The 26,783-nt window shown below is 43.6% G+C and overlaps 1 protein-coding gene across 1 annotated transcript in view; it reads right to left on the bottom strand.

Annotated features, from left to right (window-relative positions):
- The window catches only part of STARD9 (StAR related lipid transfer domain containing 9), a 90,963-nt gene that overhangs the window by 36,511 nt on the left and 27,669 nt on the right, over nucleotides 1-26,783 (bottom strand). The window contains exons 4-14 of the mRNA XM_053474460.1: nucleotides 17,860-17,976; nucleotides 17,127-17,159; nucleotides 10,997-11,058; nucleotides 10,341-10,453; nucleotides 5,533-5,602; nucleotides 4,880-4,952; nucleotides 4,001-4,068; nucleotides 3,816-3,913; nucleotides 2,974-3,174; nucleotides 2,767-2,864; nucleotides 2,146-2,223 (exon numbers count right to left, since the gene is read on the bottom strand). Coding sequence (XP_053330435.1) covers nucleotides 2,146-2,223; nucleotides 2,767-2,864; nucleotides 2,974-3,174; nucleotides 3,816-3,913; nucleotides 4,001-4,068; nucleotides 4,880-4,952; nucleotides 5,533-5,602; nucleotides 10,341-10,453; nucleotides 10,997-11,058; nucleotides 17,127-17,159; nucleotides 17,860-17,976 — 1,011 coding nt within the window. The remainder of the gene's footprint in view (nucleotides 1-2,145; nucleotides 2,224-2,766; nucleotides 2,865-2,973; nucleotides 3,175-3,815; nucleotides 3,914-4,000; nucleotides 4,069-4,879; nucleotides 4,953-5,532; nucleotides 5,603-10,340; nucleotides 10,454-10,996; nucleotides 11,059-17,126; nucleotides 17,160-17,859; nucleotides 17,977-26,783) is intronic.

Genomic DNA, 26,783 nt, shown 5'->3' with positions numbered 1-26,783 from the left:
TATATAGGGGGGGCACACAAGATACCACAGTCAAACTGGGGGGGTATTAATAATTTCCACCATTAAATCATACTACTGAAAAAACACACATATATATATATATATATATATATATATATATATATATATATATATATATACATATATATATATATATATATATATATATATATATATATTGCCAAAAGTAATGGGCTATGGAATGATACTTTTGTTATTGGCAATACTTGTACATTCAACATGGGAAGCCTGAAGCCACAATTTAGTACGACTAATCCTTGAAATCCTTTAAACAACACAATACCTTAACTTTTGCACTACATGATTTCAGGGCCTAATATTAGACCCTGCTGCTGATATATATATATTAGCCCCTGCTGCCCATATATATTAATATTAGCCCCAGTTGCCGATATATATATTAATATTAGTCCCTGCTGCCGATATATATATATAAATATATATATATAAATATTAGACCGTGCTGCCGATAGCAGGTATAGATCAACACATTAACACACAAACCCAGCTTTGTATGTATAGATCAATTGAAATTCACTTGTGATCTCAGCACTGAAGGTATAAATCAAATAAACAGAATCAGACATACAAATCCTGTATTTGCAGGTATACAATAATAATATATGAAACGTAGCATTGCAGGTGTAGACCAAATAAATACATGGAAACAGCATTGCAGGTATTAATCAACTGAACAAGACATACAAACCCTGTATTTGCAGGTATACATAAATAATGTATGAAGACATAGCATAGCAGATATGGATCTACAGACGAACACACAAACCCAGCTTTGCAGGTATAAATCAATTGGAATTCACATAAAAACATGGCATTAAAGGTATATGGTATATGAGATGGTTACTCACATACCGCACAGGCTAAATGGCTGATTTTAATAATATTTGCAGTTCATCAGGATTTCAAAGATTGCCTCCCTCTACCGTTGGCTAAATTTAACCCCATGATCAAAGGGATCATAGGATTAAAAATTAGTATCGGCCATTTTTAAAAAGGGAATGTAACTTTTTATAGCTATATGATCACTGTGGTAACATTGGCTACCACAGTGATCATGTAGCTAGAATACTTAAACTTTATGTTTAAATAATTTATTTTGGGGGTCTCTAGGCCATTTTGATCTTTTTTATCTGCCTTTAGAGACCCCCAAATCATTTTTTTTACATTTTTATTTTTTTAACATAATATTTTTTATTCTTTTTTTCACTCTATATACCATTGGAAAGGTGAGGCGATTACCTTTCCAACGGTATATGTTGGGGGTATGTAGCTGCTTAGATGCCTGAGATACAGGCATCCAAGCAGCATGCCCCCATACCTCTTTAACTGACAATTGTCCGTTGTTAATAAAGTTGCGCGGTGACTTCATCGCGTCATTGCGCGAGACGTCACCAGGCGGATCGGGTGGCCCCGGTGATGCCCTTCAGTTTGAGGGGCATATCGCCGGGGTAGGTGGTGATGGAGGTCCACAGACCTCCATCAAGGTAATGTAGTGCTAGTGACGGCATGGTGCCGTCGTTAGCACCTGACTGGGACTGTCCAGGGTGGTAACAAATTCGGCGGGGGGGGGGCAACAGGGGGGGCAAGGAATAATTGCCCCCCCCTGCCCGCCTGTAGCGACGCCACTGGTTGGTAAAAACCCTAAACTTGGTGGCCAATATACTGTGGCCCTCTTCTGATTCTCCTTTTTTTTTTTTTTTTTATGGATTCATCATGATTCGGTCTAGTCTAAACATTGTATATTTGTCAGCCTTCCAAGGTCTATATTATCTTTTCTGTCTGAATGACAGAAATGTTATACAATGTTAGAAGAATTTAGGACTGTTTTGCAATCAATCATTTGCAAACCCAACAGCTCTTGCTTAACTCATACTCTTCATTCAGTTAAAATAAATGTCTGCTTGTTTCAAATGCTTAAGATTCATATGTTCATTTTTTGTTAAAAAAATAAACTCCATATGATGCTGTTCCTTAAATTAACTGCATGCACATGTCCCCCTAGCCTATACTTGTGAACTGTATACGTTTCCCCACATTAAGAAGTTTAGTAACATTGACTTAGGGTAATGCGCTATAGCAGCTTCTCTTTGTAGCTACACATACCATTTCAAAGCTCCTTAACACGAGTTTTAGCCTGTTAATTTCCTCTCTGAGCTCACGAATCAGTTTAACATTGGCATCCTGAGTGGAGAAAAAGAAAGAAATGATAAATAAATAACGCTAACATATGGTATTCCATAATCAGACACCAATTGCATACAAAAAAAACATAGCATGACAACTAGGTAAGAAAACAAGAGGTGGAACCTTTGGCCCTTTATTCGCCTTTATTCTGTTTACTGTTTTTACAGGATATATATATAACAAAATACTGCTCATTGCAGCCCTTCCAAACTGATGCATGGGTCTCACTCAGCTATTATCAAACTTCCCATAAACCCAAACCTTTTAACTATTAATCATATATACATTCAGCTGAAAGTATATATATATATATATATATATATATATATATATATATATATATATATATATATATATATATATATATATATATTGTGCATTTATGAGATTCCATGAAATCATGTGATTCTTAGACCTAATTAAATAAATCAAGTTTTTTTGGTAGATAACTCAGTTCCCACAGGGAAGCATAACAGCCATACACTGTAATCCTAACATTAGTGCTCTCTGAGAACACGTCTTTGGGACAGCAACCTTTACCTCATTAACCCGAGGTTTATTGATGATGTTTTTCGCATTGGAAGCATATCGCAAAGTACTCATGGTCTCGTTGTAGCTACTACTTGCTGGGGACACAGCTGTAACAAAGGAAATTAATGTTTATTATTTAAACAAAAAGGACTGCAAGTTTTAAGTTTTAGAAACAATTTTACTCTAAAGAAGCTTTAAAGTACAGTTCACTCTTACTAGTGATCATGACTGTTTTTGAGTTGCCTCCTAGACTATCCTTTAAAAGCCAGGTCAGGATGGAGTCTCTGTAGGGTATATACGGTTGTCGCTTTGATCCACTGGTACCACCTCCAATTGGACTACCTAGGATGCCACTGTCCCAATCACTGGTAATGCTATTGATGCTTTGGCAACTACTGGTCATTTGAGAATTCTGGGCTGGAGAAAAAGAAAGAAAATGGATACTATTGCTATGGTTTCAATGACATTTCAAATATTACCTTGTTACATTTATAGAGGAAGAATGACCATTGATTAATCTGGGGCATACAAAATAATAATTAAAATGCATTTGTTTTATAAATATTTTTAGTTATGTTTATATTTTACTCTTGTCAGTATATATAATGCATTACAGGCTCAACAAAACAGATGCGTTCACGTAATGCAATGTATCGCCATATATACTGTATGATTTCTACTATTTTTAACAATGCCATAAAATACTTTCCAAAATCCATATTTTTCATTAGAGATGTTCAGTGCAAAACGTCTACGCACCTGGTTCTGTAGCTGTATCATACGTGGTTCAAGTACAGACACTAAAGCCAATAAGAGAGCTCAGCCAAAGTGTGAAGTGCCAACGCGAATCATAAGATAATTACCGGTAATTGAAAGATTTTTACTAATCGATATAGGGCCATCAAAACAAAATTTAGGGAATATGAAAGCCAACCCTAGGATGTAATGAGACTATTACTGTTTAGAAGATCTGTACTATGTTATTTTGATACAAAAACAATAATGACATCACAATTTTTATTTTAATGCCAACATTGAAGAAATGCTCTAGTGTGTACCTAATGCAGAGATAACAATTCCAAGTGTGACCAGGGACCTGTTGATGTTAGAGCCTTCTGTTAATCGATCTTTACAGTAATTAGGAGAAGCTCTCTCACTGAAACACAAAATGAGGGAAAAAACAATTTCAAATACAATACAAACTTCGCAGTGAAACTGAACCTAGATAGGGAGGTATGCTCACCTGCCAGCCAGATCCACCAAGTTAATTTTGCTAGCTATTTCTGTCGGCAAGTTATCTTCTAGCATGGCCTATAAAAACAGAAATAATTCAGTTGCATTCATCATATATGGGAACTTCCTAGGTTTGGCTCTCCAGAGCTTTCCTCTCCTGGGGTTGTGGCTGCAGGGCTTTCCCTATTTAAACTTTAAAGTGATGAGAAGTAGATGAAGCAAGCATGGGGGTGGGCAGAACCATACTCATGGAGTGGTTATGACCAAACACCACTGCCTGAAGATCAAACCTAGCCCTGGAGAAAGAGCACTTCATTCTATAATTTCTGGTTAAATACCAACATGTTTCCAGATAATTATTAGTGGAATTATGCCGTTCCTCATCAAAATGCAAGCAATAAATGACCTTTTCCAAAACGGTATGGGAATACAACTATAGCACTGTTGACCAACTGGAAACTATCTAAAGTTATTGTATGCTTATATGTGTGGGTTATCCTAGATTATATTATTAACCTCTTAATGACAAAGCCTGTACATGTACAGGCTCAAAATGCATTGTTTTCAATGGGTTTAGGGATTGCCCATTCTCCTTAAGGGGTTAACTAATAGTTGGGCACCACACAACAACAGTATATTTGTTCTATTTCATGAGGGATAAAAGTCTATAGGCGCTGTAATACTGTATAGAGAACTGTATTTTAATTGTATTGTATTTCTGATTTTGTAAAGTAGCTGCACTTTCATGTTTACTGATACAACAATGGAGCATACATATGGCTTTAACTTAAAGAAAAAATAACCTTAGGCTAACTGAAGGCAACAATGCATTGTTTCCTTTAATGTTTAGGGTTTTCCCAAAATGTTAGAAGGAAATCACAGAAATAACCTGCGTGTACTGGATGGTAAAGATAGCGTGGGATCGGCTGCTGGCCTCATGGATATGAGTGGCTGCTGTAATTCTGTGGAAAAGATAAGACATAAAAGTTCATTAAAAAGTATCTGGGTTTTATGTGATAATTTATAGTGGGGCATAAGAAATAGAAAGCAGCTATAGTTATGTTCCATACACTGGGAGGTATGCATAAAAGTGATTCCGACGCAAAGCTTTAAAAGTGGATCATTCCATTGGTTGATACGGTGATAGGACCACCTTTTAAATTTTGCATAAAAATCAACTTTTTCTCTTAGGCTGTACTAATTATTTTAGCATATCCTGCATGTCCCAAAATGTGGTATGCATACACGCATAGACAAACATTCCCAGAACAATGTTTACATTGATAATCAATCTTAAAAAACTCTACAGAAGAACACATACATGCTTCATTTGTGCAAGAGCACATTTGACATTCATGCAGAATATTGAGTGGCAGCATTTTTTCCTTACAAATACAAGAAAAATACTTCATCCACTTATACTGTCCTTCCTCTAGAACTCTGTGCCTGCTAATGAAAGGGTATAGATCATCCACCATATTTTCACAGAAAGATGTGCAGGTTCATTCAGAAAGTCATAACTGGATTAAAATCAAACACTACCTGTTTCCCATTCCTTCCTCCAGCAGAGCTACAACCTGTTCATAGTTTGTGACTACATGCTGAGACAACCCTAAAAGAAAAAAGATAATCAGTAGTTATAAATGTGTAATTTAATTAATTGTGTTCATGGATTAAAATGGTCAGGTGATTCCCAATATAGATGTAATCGCTAAACAATAAAATGAAAATGCAATAAAAAAAATGTTCCTGCGTTATTACTCGGAATTCAAGGACGTTTTGGGTCCTCACTTTGTGAGTGCCTTTAACTCCATCTTAACTGGCACTAGTATTCCGGATCATACTCTGTCGGCCTCGATTACCCTGATCCCTAAAGAGGGTAAAGACCCAGAGCAATGCGGCAGCTATAGGCCAATCTCGCTTCTGAACGCAGATCTGAAACTGTTGGCCAAGATCCTGGCTAACCGTATTAAGCCCTTTATGTCCTCTCTGGTCCACCCGGACCAGACCGGCTTCATCCCTGGGCGTGAGGCTAGGGATAGCACTATTAGGGCCCTTACGCTTATGCACTACGCCAAGCACACCGCCACTCCGACTATATTGCTTTCCACGGACGCAGAGAAGGCTTTCGACAGGGTGGACTGGCCTTTTATGCTGTCCGCCCTGACGCACATGGGTTTCGGTCCTGGTCTGCTGACCTGGATTCGGTCCCTGTATTCTACCCCCTCGGCACGTGTCCGTGTTAATGGCTCTCTTTCGGGTTCCTTTGCTATTCGGAACGGGACCCGGCAGGGCTGCCCGCTGTCCCCCCTGCTTTTTGTGCTTTCTGTTGAGCCCTTCCTCCAAGCTGTCCGGATGAACCCCGACATCTGTGGGTTACGGGTCGGGGGAACTGATCATAAGATTTTGGGTTACGCAGATGACCTCCTCTTCGTTATCACCCGCCCTCATGTCACTCTCCCGAACATCCTCCGGGAGTTTTCCATATACGGCGCCCTCACTAATTTTAAACTCAACGCCTCCAAGTCTGAAATACTGAACGTGAACCTGGCTCAAGAGGTGGTCTGTCCCCTGAAGGCCTCCTTCCCTTTTGCCTGGTGTAGCACTAAGCTCAAGTACCTGGGGACTTGGTTGACGTCTGACTTCTCCCAACTGTTCCACTATAATTTCTCCACTTTGCTGGCCACTGTCCGGTCTGACCTACTGTCCTGGAAGTCGTTGACGATCTCCTGGTTGGGTCGCATCAATGTGCTTAAAATGAACATCATGCCTCGTATTCTATACCTGTTTCAGACCCTCCCTGTTGCTATCCCTCCCTCTTTCTTTGCCTCTCTGCGTGCAGCTTTTCTGCGGTTTGTCTGGGGCTCTCGGGCCCCTAGGGTACGCCTGGCTACGCTGATTCTCCCCAAATCTAAAGGCGGTTTGGCGTTGCCCTGTCCCCGCACTTATTACAGGGCATGCCACTTGTTACGCGTTATGGAATGGTCCCATAGCCCTGCACATAAACAATGGGTGGCCGTGGATTCCGCTTTGCTAGGCCTTCCTGTGTCCTCTTTGCCGTGGCTCCTGTCTCCCACTGCTCGGGGAGTGGCTTTGCCCCATCCCTTCATACGGGCTACCCTTGCGGTCTGGTCCCAGGTTCTTAGGAGGACACGGCTATCCTCTGTGCCCTCGCCTCTGACACCAGTTAGGTATAACCCTGACTTCCCTCCTGGGATGAGTGGTGCCTTCCTTTCGCCTGTGTCTGGGGACGGGAGGTCGGAGATCCGCGCTTACCTCTCTGGGGCTGGCCTTAAGCCTCTGGATCAACTTTCTCGCCACACACCCCCTTCTCTTCTGGACGTGTTCCGTTATGCCCAACTCCGCAACTTTGTGCGGTCGTTACCCCGGAGGCACACTCTGTCGCGTGCACTCACTGTGTTTGAGGACCTCTGTGTTGCTGCTGAGCTCCCGCCCCATGGTGTTTCGCGGCTCTACGGTCTACTTCTTGAGGCGTCTAACCCGGTGCCTCCTACGTTTATGGGACGGTGGGAATCTGCGCTGCAGGTTGCCTTTACGGCGGAGCAATGGGACAAGATATGCGTCCTTACCCACTGTTGTTCCGTGAGTACTGCTGACCGGGAAATGTCTTACAAGCTCCTAGCTTTGTGGTACCGTCCCCCGGCATTGACATCCCTGTACCGCCCTGACGTGCCGAACAGGTGTTGGAGATGCGACGCCTCCCCGGGCTCTCTCCTGCACTTGTGGTGGCAGTGTCCTCGCATAGCTCCCTTCTGGAAATCCGTTCATGCCCAGTTGCGACGCCTCACAGACCGCGAGGTTCCATTCACTCCGGAGTTCTGCCTTCTTTTTCATACCTCCCTCTCTGAACTCCGCCTACCTTCAAGGAGTGGGTCCTCCGGGTTGAGCAAACGAGGGTCCTGGAGGAATTACGTTTACTCGCCACGGGTGCGGAGACAAGATACCAGAAGACCTGGTTTTATTGGCTGGAGTTCGTCTCCGGCCCTGCTATTTGCACCCTGTTGGATTAGTTGCACTGAGACGCTTTTCCCTGGGTTGGGTCGAGGTAGTTGAGAGGCGTGTATCTTATCTCCCTTGTCTTTTCCCCCCCTTATTATATTTTTTTTTTTTCTTTTCTTTCTTTCTTTTTCTCTCTTTCCCTGGGTTTCTACCTTATCACACAGCACCTCTCTGGCGTACTACTAGCCATTCTCCTATGTTCCGCTGTCTATGACTTCTTGTCTCGTGCCCTATGGCCTGTTGTGCACGTGGGTGCGCGGCTGTTCTGCGCCTTGTCCCTCGCCTGCTATCTTGTTTTGTGTCCCCTCGGGTCTCTCACTTTGATACCCCCTTTTCGTCTTTCCCCTCTTTCCTTTTAGCCTTCATACCTTCCCCTCTCTTCTCTTACCCGTCCTTGTCATTTTCCTCCCCTTGGGTGGCGTTCCCATGAGGGCTTCTTCCATAGCCTCCTTTGTGCTCGCACAGTGGGTTTTGCTGTATCCTGTGGTTCCAACAGTTATGTTTTATTGCACGTATTTCATTGCCCCTTGACGTGCAGCTCTTCACTGTACCTATGTGAGCTGTTATCATGCACAATGTCTTTCATATGATGTGATGTGTTTCTTCAGGTCTCCCACCGCGATGCTCTCTTTCAGTTTTTGCCTCATGTCCCCCCTTTTCCTTCTGTACCCCCCCTTTTTTTTTGTTATGTACTGAAAATTCAAAAATAAAGATTTTGATTTACCCTAAAAAAAATGTTCATGGAAATGTTTTCTTCTGGATAACAAATTTGACAATTAGGCTAAGACTTTACCACTAGGAGGCAGAAGAAGATCATATATTACAGCAGATCTGCCACTGTTCCCAATTCTTACATTTTATAATGCTGCACTGAACATAAGGGTTCTGCTTGAATATTGAGAAAATATAGCGTATATATATATATATATATATATATATATATATATATATATATATATATATATATATAAAATATACGAATATACGGTATATTTATATATGGTGCGGCCTATATTCCAGCCGATACGGTATATATATATATTTTTTAGATGATTGCAAAATTGTGTGACTATAGGAAAGGGAAGGTTCAGTGTAGTCAACCATCAATATTCCATTTTTTTCTGGAGGACCAGAAGTGGTTAGATAATAATAAAAAAAAACACCCAGTTAAATTTACATAAATCCTTTCCACATGCTTCTATGTTCGTGTTTAATGATTTAATTGCCCTGAGGACACAAGCTCTGTTTCTCAATCCATACAAGCAGATTTCATGGTGTCATATGCCTGTTGTGTAGTAAACCAGTTGCTACTTTTCTTCACTGAGCAGAAAACATATAATTGGCTTATGTTACCAGCAGGAATTAATGTAACAGATTGCAAGAAATGTACTCTACAGAGTATCCACAGACATTGTGCAGTATTGACAAAGTGTCAGATATAACTAAATGTATTGTATGTCTGAAAAAGATGGACGATAAGATTAACAATCACCTTCACAGCATTTGGCGTAACGGAATCTATTAGTCTAAGCCGTTTATAGATTGTCCTTTTTGTGTCTCAGTCAATATCCCTGCATTGGACATAATTGGTTTAAAAGTAGGGGACTAATTCACCTTTTTTTGGTAAAACCTATTATATGTGGTAAAAATTGATAGAATTAGAATTTCGTTCAATTCCCTGCCCCACACATTCTACCTCCTCATCTTTACCGAAGCAAAGAACAATATTCTTCTACCAAAGACGAAAAGTAAAAGTAACATCATGGAAAGAACTTCCACTTCATGGAAATCCTGAGAACAGGAGGTTAAGAGTGTTGCACAGAAGGTGAAGGTATAATACCCATTTGTTGGCTTTTCTCAAACCCCATTACTCAACTGCAGGATGTACCGTATGACATTTGGAAAAATTAACAGATCCAGTTCAGGAGGTATTTGGGTGAGGATGTCTTAGCTGAACCTTCAGTCTCTGGTACAACAGTTACACATTATACAGGTTACTACGATAGTCTACAGGCAGCTTCTATGTTCACATGCAGTTTTTAAGTAGTCCAAAATAAATTCAACCATAAATACAAAAAATAGATTAAAAATGATTCCAATACAAATAAATAGCTGCTCACGCACAACGCGTTTATGTTACATTTATGAAAGAGAATGGTAGAACATAATACAGTTTGCACAAAAGACTGCCAAGAAGGCATCTTTAACATCAGTTAAATCATCCAGTAGAACTTGACGATATATAAGCATGCACTATTAAGTCTAATAACTTTATTAACTTGTTTTAGAGGTTACGGAGTGTACAGAATGATCTCTGCCAAAGCGAATACCTTGTACATAGGGACCTTTTTCTGGATGCTCTCTGACACGCAACGTGTATGGTTTCTTCTGGACTGACTGGTTCAACAGATCTCTGACACGCTCATTATATATTTCCAGAAAGCTACAAGTAAATCACACATAATTACAGAAATGCCCCGATAAGATGTACGTAAAGAATCTGAGGGGGTTTTCACCTTAGTGGCTACAATAAAATAAGCTGGCAGAGTCAGACTCTTTGAATCTCTAGTGCCCCACCTATGGAGAACAGATGAAGCCCAGAGATACAAAAGTATGTCAGTCAGGGTGTGCAGTTTAACGCTTTTGAAATAAAGCTGAACTGAGCGCAAAGGAAGTGTTGCATTGATATTCTGATATTCCATTTATATATTTTTCAAAAAAATAATATAAGACTATAAACACACTGCGCAGCCTAAACATCTACACCCTGTCATTAATCAAATAAAGTATGTAGTCTCAGGATGACAACCCTTTACATATACTGTAATCTTGGGATTATAGAGAATTTACGTATTTACCAGTGACAATACATATATATATTCATAGAAAAGGTATACTATCACTTTAACTGCCATTGGCAACATTTTTCTGTTAGGATTACTAATGATTACTTCAAATCACTTTTCAATGAGTTACTGATTCTCACCTCACTTCAATCCTGCATGACGACGGGCTTCCGGGAGAGCCATCATCACAAGAAAAAAGTCCCTGAAGATTGTAGATGTTGTAGAATATAATCAGTAACATTGCTAAAATAACCCATAACTGAACAGTATCATAGAATGTGAAATGTTAATTTTGTTCATTTCTTTTTCTAAGCCTTTAAAAATGACTGATGCAATGTTTCACATTCACTACTGGAATGCTGCTTTTTGTAATTAATTTTTCTTGCTAGCGCATACAATCAACTTTTTTTTTTTAAATGGAAGAGTAAACTAGAATTTTATAACAAGACACGGAGGCTCCTATTGCTTAACTCTTTCTTTACTGGAACAAATAGCAGCAAGAAAATTTAACAGAAAAAATAAGAACAGTACATGGCCCCAACAGCCAATCATCACACAGTATACAGTATAACACAGGTCTCCTCCCGGAAATCCTTCTCTTTCTTTGCTGCTCACTGGATCAGATAAGTATCATCCAGTGTATTTGCTCTACAATTGCTCTGTATACCGTTTTTATTTGGTTATATATATTTTCTGCTTGTTTCCTGGTCTTGGTTTTGATTTATCGTATTTATTTTATCGTATTTATTCATTTTTATGCTCGTTATTTCCTTGGTTTCCATTCGGTTGCGATTATTTTAGGTGTCCTTCCCCCGTTTCGGGTTATTATTCCAACTTATTTTACTTACCTTGGTCTCCCGATATGTTCTACCTTACTGCTTCCCTCGTTATGTGGCCGGCGTAGTTCAGCCGCGGTTTGTTCTCTTTGCTCGCGTCTCTCTGAGACGTTTTTCTTGTTTGACCGCGCATGCGCGCGGCTGCCGTCTTCTCCTCAGGATCTTCGCGGTTTTCATTTACACGCGGTTAGCTATTGCTCGGCGGTCTTGCGGTCGTTTCTCTTCCTCCGGTCAGTGTTTTTTGGTGCACCTAGGCAGGGGTAAGCTCCCAACCTAGTGCTCTTGTCCGGACAGTTTGTTTTATCTTCTTTTTTCCCCGAATTTTCATTTAAATCCCGTCCACAATATTATTTAAATATTATTTAAATATATATTTAAATATATACTTTATTATTTCTTTATTGCCGGCTGTTACCATGCCCAAACCTGTTAAAGATGTGCCTTCTCAGGCAGATAATGATCTCTCCTTCAGTGAGTTTGATTCAGAGCCTAATATGCCTGTGGCCAGTGGGAGTAGTGATCCCCATCCTTCTTCTGGGCCTCATTTAGATTTACAAAAATCCGTTTCTGATGCCATTTTGGCAGCTATGGGGTCTATGACTTCTACTCTATCGCAGTCAATTGCCCAAGCAATCAATACATGTGCCCACCAAGGTATTTCGGCACCTCAAAAAGTGACAGTTCATAAAAAGGCTGTCGCTAAACAAAAGCACCTTGACCCCCCGACCTCCAGAACCACTGAACATGGCGATGTCCATACCGCCCTAGATAGCGTGACATTAGCACGCAAGAGAGCCTATCCGCGCCAGGCAGAACGGGCACGGCGGTGGAAGTGTGCTAAGACACTCCCCGAGGACTCGGATTCGGAGCTTGACTCCGCTGAGGAGGTCGTATCACCTGAGGATTCCTCTGATTTCAATGAGGATTTGGAGGAGGAATCTTTTGATTCCTTGGAACCAGGTTCCCCCAAACAAGAGGACCCTAGGGTCTCTCACCCTTCATCCTCACCAGGGATTCTTGATCCTCAGGGTGACTGCCTTTTTGACCCGGAGAGTCTTCACCACCCTCGCTCCTCAGAATGGGTACCATCTTCCCATATTGCCCAATATCTCGAAAAATGGGTCAGGCGCCCTTTATCTAAATCAGCGAGAAATAAATTACGGGCAGAATGCCCACGCCCCATTGTCCCTAATAAAGTTTGTGAAACCCCTTCCGTGGACCCAAAAATGGTCCAATATTTGGCCAAATCTGGCTGGAACCCTAGGAAGGGTTTAGAGTCTGCCCTTAAATCATGCCAGGATAAACACTTGGATGTGTTTGGCCCATTAACTAAACTATTTGAATTGGCTTCCCATGCCAAAGAGAAAGGGGAATCTGTTGACCCAGACACCCTCTTGGGGTGGATCCAACGGGCTATTTGCATTGCGGGGAATGTGAACACGTCGTTCTGCATTGAGAGACGTAAGGCCATCCTGTTAAAGGTAGAACCAAAATTGGCCAATCTCGCTTTGTCAGAGGCAGGAAAAGATGCACAAGGCCTCCTGTTTGGAGATTCTTTCATCAAAGAACTGGGACAATTTGTTGGGGCTTTCACTGCGCTAGACAAAGCCCAGTCATCAATGAAAAGAGTTTTTGACCCTCGGGTTTCCTCCAGGGCCGGCAGATTCAGGGGCCGTCTGGCCGGCCGTAATGCATTCAGTTCTTCCAGAACTTCCAGAGGCGCCTTCACACAACTCCCTCCTCGTCGGGAGTTCAAACAACCCTCACCGTTCTTCCCTTCCCGAGCCAGACCGTGGCGATCCAGGGGTTCCGGAAGAGGTCATCGACGTCCCTATGGTGAGTACACGACTAACCATCCCTTTTTTCCCTCTTCAAGTGGGCGGTCGTCTCCGTCATTTTTTCCAATCTTGGAAGGAGCTTACGGCAGATACGTGGGTTCTAAATTGTGTCCGAGGTTACACGATAGAACTGACCTCTTACCCGCATCAGCGGATACTTCCCTCTCCTATTGTGTTTTCCCAGCAGGATCAACTGCTCGTAGACGCCGAATTGACCTCTCTGAGGAACAAAGGCGCTATAGAGGTGGCCTCCGACGAAAGTCCAGGTTATGTCAGCAACATATTTCTTGTCCAAAAGAAGGGCGGCGGGTTCCGTCCGGTAATCAATTTAAGATCATTAAACCTGTTGGTTCGTTACAGGCATTTCAAGATGGAGGGGATTCATCTCCTTCGCGATTTGTTGCTACGGAACGATTGGATGGTGAAATTGGATCTGCAGGATGCCTACCTCACGGTCCCCATGGCGGAGCGGTCGAGAGATCTCCTTCAATTTTACTGGAAAGCGCGGAAATGGCGCTTTACATGTCTTCCGTTTGGGCTCTCGTCGGCTCCTTGGTGTTTCACCAAGTTGCTTCGTCCTGTGGTATCGTGGCTTCGCACGCAAGGGGTGAGACTCATCATTTACTTGGACGACATCCTGATCATGGCTCAGGATCGTCATACTCTACTATCTCATCTCCACTTGTCAATTTCCTTCCTTTCGGAACTAGGTTTCCTCATAAACGAGGAGAAATCCTGTATGACACCTTCCCACAGGATGGAGTTTCTGGGATTCATGGTGGACGCAGATCTAGAGATGCTCAGTCTCCCGACTTCCAAGATTCGGTCTATTCGCAAGGAACTGACTCGTGCTCTACGGCGCCCGGCCATCTCGCTTCGTTTCCTGGCCAGGATTGTGGGTTTGCTCACATCTTCGATCCAAGCGATCTTTCCGGCTCCGCTCCACTATCGGGCTCTCCAACGTTTGAAAATCGCTCATCTTCGCGAAGGAGCCTCCTATGCAGACCTGGTTTCTCTGGACGCGGATTCGAAGGTCGAGTTGCGATGGTGGATACGGAATCTGGAAGCGTGGAATGGCAAGGCCATTGTCGGGCCTCGTCCGGATTTCACCATCGATTCGGATGCCAGCCTTCACGGTTGGGGTGCTCATTGCGAAGGTCTCACTACGGGAGGCAGGTGGTCTCCGGAAGAAGCCGGTCTTCATATCAACTCTCTGGAGTTACTGGCCGGGTCCTTCGCAGTCCGCAGTTTCTCCAAGGATCATGCCAACGTCTGCATCAGACTCCGGATGGACAATGTTTCGGCAGTGCGGTACGTCAATCATTTCGGCGGAACCCACTCCAAGTCCCTGGCAGATCTGGCTCGACACTTCTGGGACTTCTGCCTCAGCAGGAACATTGTGGTCCAAGCGGAGTACCTACCTGGTTTGCACAACTCGGTGGCCGATTGGTTTTCTCGATATCTACGGGACTCCAGCGATTGGAGATTGGATCCAGAGGTGTTCCGTTCTATCGCTTCGATCTGGGGTCCTTTTTGTACGGACCTGTTCGCGTCCAGACTCAACACGCAGCTTCCACATTATTTCAGCTGGAGACCCGATCCAGAAGCGTTGGCGGTGGATGCGTTCGCACAGGATTGGGCCGGGGGCACCCAATATGCGTTTCCCCCGTTTTCCATGATACCACGTACCTTACTGCAGATTCGACGCCAGGGTGTTCGTCTGGTGCTCATCACCCCGCTTTGGAGGTCTCAGCCATGGTTTCCTCCACTGTTGGAGTTGTCGGTCGATCCTCCCAGGTTGTTACCCCACTCACCTCTTCTTCTGCTGAGTCCGGAGGGTCATTCTCATCCTTTGATTCTGGACGGGTCGCTACGCCTGGTGGCGTGGCTGCTTTCCGGGGACCTTGGTCATTCCACGGTCTTTCGGACACGACTTCGCGACTCTTGGCAGAGTCATGGGCCCCAGGAACCAGGAAGGCGTATGGATCAGCTTGGAGAGTTTGGTCTGGTTGGTGCTTGGCTAGGGACTTGGATCCCTCTTCTGCACCTCTGAATGCGGTTCTTCAGTTTCTTTCGTCTCTCTTTGATGAAGGCAGGGCTTACCGTACCATCAACGTCTACCGGTCGGCGATTTCAGCGTCTCATGATGGCTTCAATGGTGGTCCGGTAGGACAACATCCGCTGGTTTGTCGATTGATGAAGGGCGCCAGGCTTAGCAGGCCTCCCCGCCCTCGGTATTCGACTACGTGGGATGTTTCTTGTGTCCTTTCCTTTTTAGCTTCTTGGCCGCGGAATGAGGACCTTTCTCTGAAGGACTTGTCGGCTAAATTACTTACCCTGCTATGTCTAATTTCCTGTAAGAGGGTAGCGGATGTTCGTGCCTTGGATATTGACAGTCGCTCTTTTGACCCTTCGGGGGTTACTTTTAATATTTCCAGGCGTACTAAGACCTCTATCAAGTCTGTTTCTTACCCGGCGTTTCCATCTTCTCCTTCATTGTGTCCTGTTGCCTGTCTTAAGGAATATGAACTTCGCACAGCTCCATTGCGTTCGGGCTCTTCTCCCAACCTTTTTATTTCCTTCAAGGCTCCTTTCGCTCCAGTTTCCTCTACGACCTTGGCCCGATGGTTGAAGAGAGTCCTGGGTCTGGCTGGAGTAGACACCTCTGTGTTTGGGGCTCATTCCTCTAGATGTGCGGTGGCCACGAAAGTCATCAGTCTTGGTGGCCGCCTAGAGGATTTAATGAAGGCGGCGGACTGGTCCAGGCCGTCTACTTTTAAGGAGTTTTATTTTCGACCTTCGTCACACATGTTTGCTCCTATTGTTGATCAGCTTTGAACTTGCAATAGGAGCCTCCGTGTCTTGTTATAAAATTGCATGATTTTACTATTACCATGACGTAAAGTCATGATTTTATTAAAGACACGGAGGCGAGTATTGCTTCCCCCCCTTTTTTCCGCTACGTGGGACTCGCTCCCGCCCGATTGTTATGGTTTGTATGCTGGTAATGTTATTTATGCCTTCTTTATTGCTTATTTATTGCTGATTTTATCTCGTTTTATTCGAGGCTGTCTGGTCATGTATTTCCTTTGTTCTTCTTCAACTATGGTTTATGCCATTTATGTGTTATTGGATGTCCTGCTATCCATTTATGGACACTGGAATTAACCTGTAGATTCTTGTTTTTTCTTATGCCCCTACAGCTTGACCTACTTGTGAGAGTTCTTCGTTCCCACTTTGTTCTACGGATGTTCCGGTTTTTGGTCTTCTCTTACGGCGGATGTTTCGTATTGTGGTTCTGACCCAGTTCGCCTATCAAAGAAAGAGGAGGATTTCCGGGAGGAGACCTGTGTTATACTGTATACTGTGTGATGATTGGCTGTTGGGGCCATGTACTGTTCTTATTTTTTCTGTTAAATTTTCTTGCTGCTATTTGTTCCAGTAAAGAAAGAGTTAAGCAATACTCGCCTCCGTGTCTTTAATAAAATCATGACTTTACGTCATGGTAATAGTAAAATCATGCAATTCTGTCACTTAATACAATGTATACAAGTGGCATATACACTAGATAAAGAAACAAAAACACATATACACACCTCGCAGATACGAGGAGTTAATCCAACAGATGTCTGCAGAGTAAAAAAGAAAACTATTAGTGGGTTGGATTACGTGTTTTTAACAATGGCAAGATGCAAATCGGAAAAGAGATAATTCTGTTAGAGGTCGGCAAGCTGACCAGTGATGAGGTACAAGCTGAGGTTAAGAAAGACCCCAGGCTTGGTGCGTTGATCCTCTCACAATTGAAATCAGCTTTGGACACTGCATTGAAAAAGCAAAATGTCAACGTGGAGGGGTAGTACTAGCTGGCTGAACTCTCCTGCATTGCAAATTTTATTTAGAAACCTGTCATCATAAAACACACAGATTTGAATGGCTGATTGACATAAAACCAAGAAAATATTAATAATATAAATATATATCAGCTGACATGGAGGCCACCATCATATGGACTTCACATATCATCTTCACAGACAACACATTCTCTGCTCATTACTTTGTGGCAAAGCTTCAGTCCTATTTCTATGGACTTGGTAGGTTTATGTAGGAGCACACTAAGCAATTTAAACATACTTCAGCTGAATATTGAATTTTTTTTTTATACAAGGTTTTTTAGATAATGTCTCACAAAATGGCCGAGACTCTCACCTGGGATCTGAGCCAAAGCTCTACCCCAGAGAATCAAATCCTTTAACAAAAAGGGTAGTTTATTGGGGATATTGGTGTAAATGATCTTGTAAATAAATGTGAAAAAATCATAGTATCACTCACCGGAGTGCCCATCATGGTGTATGTTTTTCCTGAACCGGTCTGTCCGTAAGCAAAAAGGCAGACATTATATCCCTTAATAGCTTCAGACAGAACTGAGGTACCGAGGTCTTGGTAAACCTGCAAAACACATTGTCACAAACTCAGTACAGATATTCAGCTCCTAGCAGCTCACACATAAACCTATGACACGCGGCTGAATACTACGTAATAAAAACTATTTAACAGATGTGAAGAGATTTATGCAACAACATTTTAGGATATATTTTACTGTCAGAGGCTTAAAGCGATGGCTGCAGACACACTAGGAGGTGCTTGCTGGTCCGCTGTCCTGGCTTGTAGCGTGCCAAGTTATTTGACCATTGCCCACTAGTCAATAAGCAAGACTAACTGAAAAAGAAACTTGTTCAAGACAATGCTATATATAATACATATTCAAATATTTTAAATGTTAAATTTTATCAAGAACGGAAACCAAAGCCAAGAATTGGCCGAGATGAGAATGTAGTCAAGCCCTGAGAATGTCTAGATGTCTTTCACATGTATGTATAAACAGGGAGAAAGATTGTTGTCAGATACATATTTGCACAGTAGATAAGCTGTGACTTGGATAATGAAGGCATGTTTGAAGTTCCATTATTTCTAACATTTCTAATTATTTCTTAACCACCTGGGTCCTCTCGAACAGCAGAAACATAATCTATAAATAACTTGATGCACTCATGGGACTTGTGACAATTAAATTTTTTTACAATGTTTTTGCATATCATATAACGTTGTTTCTGGCCCACAAAGGACAGACAGTCAGAAAGATATTGGTGTAATGGTCTGTTGTCCCAATACTTTTGATGTCACCTACCGATCCAATATTTTGTTACGATCGTTAAGTAAACATAGATGCTTTAAAATGCACAAATTATGTTACCTGTGGGCATACATAGAGGTTTTTTCCATCTGCATACAGGCAAACAATATTACATTAAACATTATATTACATGTTTAAATGGTTTTGTAGTGTATAAGATCACATGTCCCCGGGATTATAGTATACCTTGAAATTGCCTTGATATCACTATAGCAACCAATGGACATGTTCTAAGAACCATTTCTAGGCACTGCACGAAAATCTAATTTTCATACATAATCTTCAAGGCTTTTGCATGTTTTTCTTTATAAAGTAGATTTTGAGTTGACAATTCAGTGATTACAGAAGGAAATTAAGATCACCTTCCTCCCACAAAAAAATGAAGCCACTTTAGCATTAGTTTGTTAAATATTGTTATCTATCTGATCTGATTCCAACCACTGACAGCTGGGAAGGTCTGCGTGATGGACGCAGACAACCCCCGCTGCTAGCCACACCTCCTTCCGGCTGCAGCGTAAGGAAGACTGCTGCCCCGGTATACAGCAGGAAATTGGAAGCACCGGTAAGTGTGTGTGTCTGTGTGGGGGGAGTGTTAAATGGGGGCATAGGGCATTTCTGGAGGCAGAGTGCTCTATGAAATGCCTTTTAACCCCCTGAACGCCACTTTGCCTCCTGAAATGCCTTATACCTCCCTATATGCCACTCTGCCCCATAATATGCCTTTTAACCCCCTAAATGCCAGAGTGGAGGCAGAGTGGCACATAGGGGGTTAAAAGGCATATCATGGGGGGGTGGCTTGGCTGGCAATGGAGTAGGACGCATGGTGGTGGAGCTCCTCCAACAATTTCATACAACGCCCCTTTTTATTTCTTTTTTTTTCGTTCGACAATAATTGCTTCCAAGATTTCTGCGGGCAAGGCTAAATCGTCTGCTCACAAACCTTTTTCGAATCCAAATCGAGGAGGAAGACATCTTCCCGCGCTTTGCCGGTCATCCAAGATGGAAAGGAGGACTCAGACGCCTCGCAAGGCCTTAATGCTATTCCTGCTCAGTGATCTCCTTCACCCTTAGCGGAAGGTTCAGAACATCAAGCTCTAACCATCTCCGCTATGAAAATGCTACTCGATGAGATGCGCCTAAAAGTCAAGCATGATATGACAGACGCTCTCTCTGAGATTCAGAAAGACATCCGAGAGCTTGGAGGCCGCACTGCGCATCTTGAAGACAAGATGGAGGCGTTCACGTCAGCACACAACTCTGTGGTCGACACATGTAATTCTCTACAAGATGAAGTGGACTCTCTGCGTCTAAAGCTTAGCGACTTGGAGGACCGTTCTCGTCGGAATAATTTGCGTATCCGCGGTATACCCGAGGATGTTGCCTCGGAAGATTTACTTACCTATGCCACCACGTTGTTCCGCTCGGTGTTGGAGCTTCCCGCGTCTGAGGAGGTCAGAATCGACCGTATTCATAGATTGCCTCGTCCTAAAATGTTGCAAGGATCACCCCCACGAGATGTCATCCTTAGGATTCATTTCTACGAGCTCAAAGACAAGTTTATGCAGAAGGCAAGACACAAGACTGCTCTTCCGGAGCAATATCGGGATCTTCAGTTTTTTCAAGACCTCTCCCAGTACACTCTGCAACAACGTAAAGCTTTTCTGGATGGTTACTGCTGTGCTCAGGGCTCACAAAATTCCCTAACGATGGGGGTATCCCACTCGTCTACTCATCAACAGAGATGGCACCACGCACCTGGTTAAAACACCGGCCGCAGGCTCTCAATTGCTCTCTGATTGGGGCCTGCTTGAAGCACCTGCGAAATTCCCATCTATGCGGGACCCGCTTCCACCCACCAGGTCTCCCCCCAAAAGGCTCGCCCGAGAATGGGATGTAGTGCATTCCAAACGATCTCCTACACACACATGAACTGCTTGGATACATCTCCTGCCTATATGCCGGCTATGGTCTAGAGGCGCCCGGGACGTTGTGTTCATCATGATACACTTTTTATTTTTATTTTATTATATAGAATTTTTTTTTTTTCTCTTTATTTTCAGCTTCTCTTGATTCCGGTATGCGGTCATCGAGATTTTGTTGCAGACGCCTCACCCCATCTGGAGCTCTTTCTGCTCTATGTCGCTCCTGCTGATGCTGTACCCTTGTGTCCTGGACGCTCTCCATCATCCGCCGGCATCTGCGGACAGCTCCTGGTCTCGACTGTTGGTCCATTCATATCTTCAGACCGGTTAGACTCTCGCTTTTTCCTCTGTTTGGATTTCTGTCTCCACGTGTACCTCAATTGGGTTTTTCCATGGTTTTCGAGGACGTTTCCAGGGCTGCAGGGGTGAGACCCGCTGCTCTATGTTATACTTTCACCCTCTGTGGGTTTTTTTTTCTTTTTTTTATGTAATTCTGTATTTTTGTTCTTTAATTTTTCAAATGTATAATTTTCTGCTTTTTACACCACACAAGACACGACATTCCATACGTTTTCCCGCAGACCTGTGGCTCTGACCTTATAGTGCCCTACCGGGCTTACATACCACTCTACACAACATTCTCATTCTTCCCTCATACACCTTGCGCTATTCTATTTACATGCGCATTTATGTCAGTAAGTGTTTGATCTGGTCCTTTGGAACTGCTTGCTCTAATGCTACATGTATGTATTCTGCACTTCATCACAACCCCTAAACAACCCCAATGCATCATACGAAATCCTCTCTACTTGTACAAGGTAGTGATGGCACATTTTAGAGATACTCTTTTGTTCCATCATGTCTCCCTTGCCTGCACGCACACACACACGTATTTTCACATAAGTCACGACATTTTTATTTAGTTGCTCATTGGGGTCTTTTTTTTTTTTTTTATTCTCCTTTTTACATATGTTGGAGGTCTCCCTGCCCTATTTGGGAACGACCTTCACATCCCTGTGTGGTCTCTCTACACGGTGCGGGTTATCACCCCCCCTGACGACCCAAAGCAGTATGGGCCGATTAAGTTTTGAGTTACATACCAGTTTTGTGTTTTCCTTTATTTTTCTTTTGACTCTGGGAGCATTTACAATACAATGCTACACCTTGGATATTTGTTTCCATATGATTATTGATCTGTCAATTATGTTTTATTTCCTTTTAAATGCACCTTACATATCAACATATTTTTTCCTTGGTTCTGGATGCGGCTCGTCCCACTATGTACTTAGGGATTTTCTTCCTTGGGGGTCTCTGTTGAACTTCTCTTCCACTACCGCATTTGGTCCCATGCCCTTTAATTTTTACCACTATGGCGTCTCTTAACCTTTTGTCATTAAATGTTAATGGCCTGAATACGGAGATATAAACGGAGATTGCTTCATTCTGAGGCCAAGAAACACCACGCTCACATTCTCTGTGTGCAGGAAACTCATTTTATGCAACCTTCTCCTCCAAATTTCTTTTTAAAAGATTTCCCGTGGCACTTTCATTCCATGGCAAAAACGTGTAAAGCGGGAGTCTCTATTTTTATTTCGAAACACCTTTCATTTCAGTTAATTAAAAAAACGGCTGACCCCCAGGGTAGATATCTGATCCTTAATTGTGTCATTAATTCTATTGATTATACCTTGGTTTCTTTTTATGCACCTAACACCTCGCAAACACATTTTTTTAAGAAACTGTTATCCAAAAGTAGATTCCCTTAAAAAAGGTCAACTTATTCTGTGCGGTGATCTCAATGCATTTTTTAACCCCCTCTTAGATACCTCCTCTGCCCTAACTGGTACATACGGCAGACAAATGAGATCTCTTGCTAATACCCTATCCACCACTTTACATTTGTTTCAACTGTATGATGTTTGGCGCCTTCGTCACCCTTCTGAACGGGACTATTCTTTCTTTTCTGCACCACACAATTCTTACACCAGAATAGACTGCATTTTAGTTGATAAAATTACACTGCAGGCAGTCCGGGACTGCTCTATTGGTGTCATTAACTGGCCCGATCATGCTCCCTTACACTTACAGTTACGTGTCACACATCCTTTCCAGGGCAAAGGCTCCTGGCGCCTTAATGATTCTCTTCTTTCTGACGGTTCCTTCACATCACAAATTCACTCGCACTTAGATATGTTTTTTCAGGAGAACAAAGATTCTGTGAACTCGGTTGAAACCCATAAGGCTGTGATTCGGGGTCGCTTTATTAGTATGGCTTCACATCTCAAAAAGCAAAGGGAGAAGGAGGATGATAAAGACTCTTTACTTCTCCAACTATATGACCTAGAGGCCTTGAATAAATGTTCTCCGTCTTCCCAGAATGCTGATGAGATTCGACGCATTAGACTCAAATTAGCTGAAATTCAATCTCGCCACACGGCTTTAATGATGTTGAAAATCCGACAACGTTTTTATTCCAAAGGGAATAAGGCAGATATGATGCTAGCTCACAAGCTTCGACATTTTTCAGCCCTGGCGCGTCACTCCTCTCTTCGCTCCTCACAGGGAGTGGTTCTGCAAGACCCGTCCCATATTGCTGGCGAGTTTGCTAATTACTATTCTTCTCTCTATAATCTTTCTACTGATTGCAGCCGACTCTATTAATGCTTATCTTAACTCTGTTTCCTTACCCTCTCTCACGGATGATATGAGGCTTAGTCTCGATGCTCCCATAGATTTAGATGAAATACAAATCATCACACGCCAACTTAAAAATAATTCTGCCCCCGGCCCGGATGGACTGACAGGTGTATACTACAAAACTTTCTTCCCAATTCTTGTTCCTCACCTTCTTTCTCTTTTCCAATCTTTCATGTCCAAGGGGTGTATCCCGACTGAAAACCTTTGTGCACATATAGTTACCCTTCCTAAGCCAGGCAAAACACCAGATAGATGTGAGAATTTTCGTCCTATTTCGATATTAAGATATATGCCAAACTATTGGCAAATCGGCTCTCTGCGATTCTCCCTCTCCTTCTCAACTCTGACCAGGTGGGTTTTGTTAGACACAGACAAGCGAATGATAATACACGCAAGTTTATTGACCTTTCCTGGGAGGCCTCGCGACACAAAACCCCATGCCTCTTTATCTCGTTCGACGCGGAAAAGGCCTTTGACAGGCTGCATTGGCATTTTCTTTCATCTGTCCTCAAGAAATTTGCTTTTTTACCTTCCACAATTCTCTCCATTATGGCCCTCTACTCTTCTCCTTCTGTCCTTTTTTTTCGGGTTTTCTCGCCTCCGTTTTCGATTTCTAATGGGACGCGTCAGGGTTGCCCACTATCCCCTCTGCTGTACACATTGGCTCTAGAACCACTGGCCCAGTCTATTCGTTCTGACCCGCTGATACCGGGCTTTCAGCATGCTGATGGACACGAATCTATTCTTGGTCTCTTTGCAGACGACATATTAGCAGCTATCACGAATCTCTCGGTTTCCTTACCTGCTTTATTGGCCCAATTCACAAAATACTCAGCGGTGTCTTATCATAAACTTAACATACACAAAACACAGGCTATGCACATACATCTCCCGGCTCACTTATCCGCCTCGCTTCGGGCCACGTATAATTTTGAGTGGCGACGTGATTACCTTTGCTTATCTGGGAATTAAGCTTCCTAAGTCCCTATCCAAGTTGAATGATTTTAATATCATTCCTCTATGGAAGCATATACTCAACACAATGCAAGGGTGGTGGTCATTCGACTTTTCCTGGCTCGGACGCATTGCGTCGGTCGAAATGATGGTCCTTCCAAAATTGTTGTACGTTTTTAGAGCAGTCCCGGTTCCTATCCCTTCTAGGTTCCTATCGCGCATACAAACCTCGCTTACTGATTTTATTAATCTGAGTGGTCGCTCAAGAATTTCCAAACAGGCCTTCTTTTCTCCTAGGTTCAAGGGAGGTATGGGTGCACCGGACATTGTGGCATACTTCATCATTACAGCTTTTCATTACCGCACTTACATCCCCCGTTGGGTATTGTTGGAAAATTCCTATTTGCGCCCTTATTCGGTATCGCAGCTACTATGGCTCCCGCCTCGCTGTATTCCTCCTCTCCCTCCTCTCACACCCACTACACTTTGTAAATTTTGGACATGGTCTCGGGTCGCTAAACGACTTCCTCCACTACGACACCTCTTCAGTCTATCAACCCTTCTCTGCCGATTAATATTTCTTCCTCGCATCCAATTGTTCTTTTGTGCTTAGCTTCTGCTCCCCGTAAAGGTGCAATTTCAGTTTGTTATGCCTCTCTCCTCTCTGATCTCTGGGAGAATAAACTCCCTCATATGTTGGCGTGGGAAAAGGAGTTGGAAACTACATTTCCGATGAGTTGTGGCTCGAGTCTGAGGAGGCGATGAGGGGTGTGACGCACTGTACCAACCATGTTGAATTACAAAAAAAGTTAGTGTGTAGATGGTATTTGACACCTAAACGTCTATCACACATGTTTCCCTCGTGTTCCTCCCTATGTTGGAAGGGGTGCCACGCTGCGGGTACGATGTTGCATGTCTGGTGGTCGTGCCCACCTATATTAGCAGTATGGAAGAAGGTGTTTCATTTTCTTGAGTCCTCCCTAGAGGTTCGCCTCCCTTTTTTGCCACAGCTCGCGCTTCTACACATGTTCCCCGACCATCTCCCCCCCCCCCAGTAGGAAATTGATTATACATTTTTTTCCGGCTGTTAAATTACTCATCGCCCGTCACTGGAAGTCAATAGAGATACCCCGTTTATCGTCCATGCGGCAACATTTAGATCGTATCCATGTATTGGAAAAACTTTCTTTCAGGAATGACCATCAAATGATTCAATACGAAAAGGTTTGGGCTCCTTGGCTAGTCATGCGTGATGCCATGTTTTGGGAGGGCGACTAATCCCAGGTATTGACGGGCCGCGTCCAGGTGTTATTATCGTTTTTTATCAGTTTTTTTTTATGCTACTGTTATTTTCTGCCTTGGGCTGTGGTTTATGGGATGTTCCATTCCCCATCCCGGAGGGCCTACCTACGACATGTTATTTTTTTATTTTTTTTGCACATGATAATGATCGTTATTCTCTATCACATATAGAGCTGAAACAACGAATCGATAAAATCGATAATAATCGATAACGGAAATCATCGATAACGATTTCCGTTATCGATTAATCGAGTGATCAATTCGTTGTTGGAACACTCGGCTCCTTTTACTTACCTCCGCGAGCGTTCCCCGCTTCTGCTACACGCTCTGCAGTCTCCGCCTTCTTCTAGCTACGTGACGGATGTGACGTGTTCCGGTTCGCTCTGTGCGAGTGGCTCCACTCGCACAGAGCGGTTCGCTCTGTGCGAGTGGCTCCACTCGCACAGAGCGGTTCGCTCTGTGCGAGTGGCTCCATTCGCACAGAGCGGTTCGCTCTGTGCGAGTGGCTCCATTCGCACAGAGCGGTTCGCTCTGTGCGAGTTGCTCCATTCGCACAGAGCGGTTCGCTCTGTGCGAGTGGCTCCATTCGCACAGAGCGGTTCGCTCTGTGCGAGTGGCTCCATTCGCACAGAGCGATTCGCGGGGGTGGGGGTCCACGGCGGGGTGGGAGTGGGGTTTCAGGGGATGCAGGGCAGGGTGTGAGTGTGGGTGCAGGGCAGAGTGGGGGTGGGGGTGCAGGGCAGGAGACTGGGTGCAGGGCAGAGTGGGGGTGGGGATGCAGGGTGTGAGTGTGGGTGCAGAGCAGAGTGGGAGACTGGGTGCAGGGCAGAGTGGGGGTGGGGATGCAGGGCAGGGTGTGAGTGTGGGTGCAGGGCAGAGTGGGTGCAGGGCAGAGTGGGTGCAGGGCAGAGTGTGAGTGTGGGGGCAGGGCAGAATGTGGGGGCAGGGCTGGGTGCAGGGCAGAGTTGGAGACTGGGTGCAGGGGCACAGTGCAAAGTGCTGGGTGCAAAGTGCCAGTGCTGGGTGCAAAGTGCCAGGGCTGGGTGCAAAGTGCTGGGTGCAAAGTGCCAGGGCTGGGGCAAAGTGCTGGGCGCAAAGTGCTGAGTGCTGGGTACAAAGTGCTGGGTGCAAAGTGCAAAGTGCTGGTGCAAAGTGCTGGGTGCAAAGTGCTGGATGCAAAGTGCCAG

Source organism: Spea bombifrons, chromosome 9, assembly GCF_027358695.1.
Source record: "Spea bombifrons isolate aSpeBom1 chromosome 9, aSpeBom1.2.pri, whole genome shotgun sequence".
Lineage (NCBI taxonomy): Eukaryota > Metazoa > Chordata > Amphibia > Anura > Pelobatidae > Spea > Spea bombifrons.
Note: the sequence above shows the minus strand (reverse complement) of the source record. Positions and strands in the feature narration are given on the sequence as shown.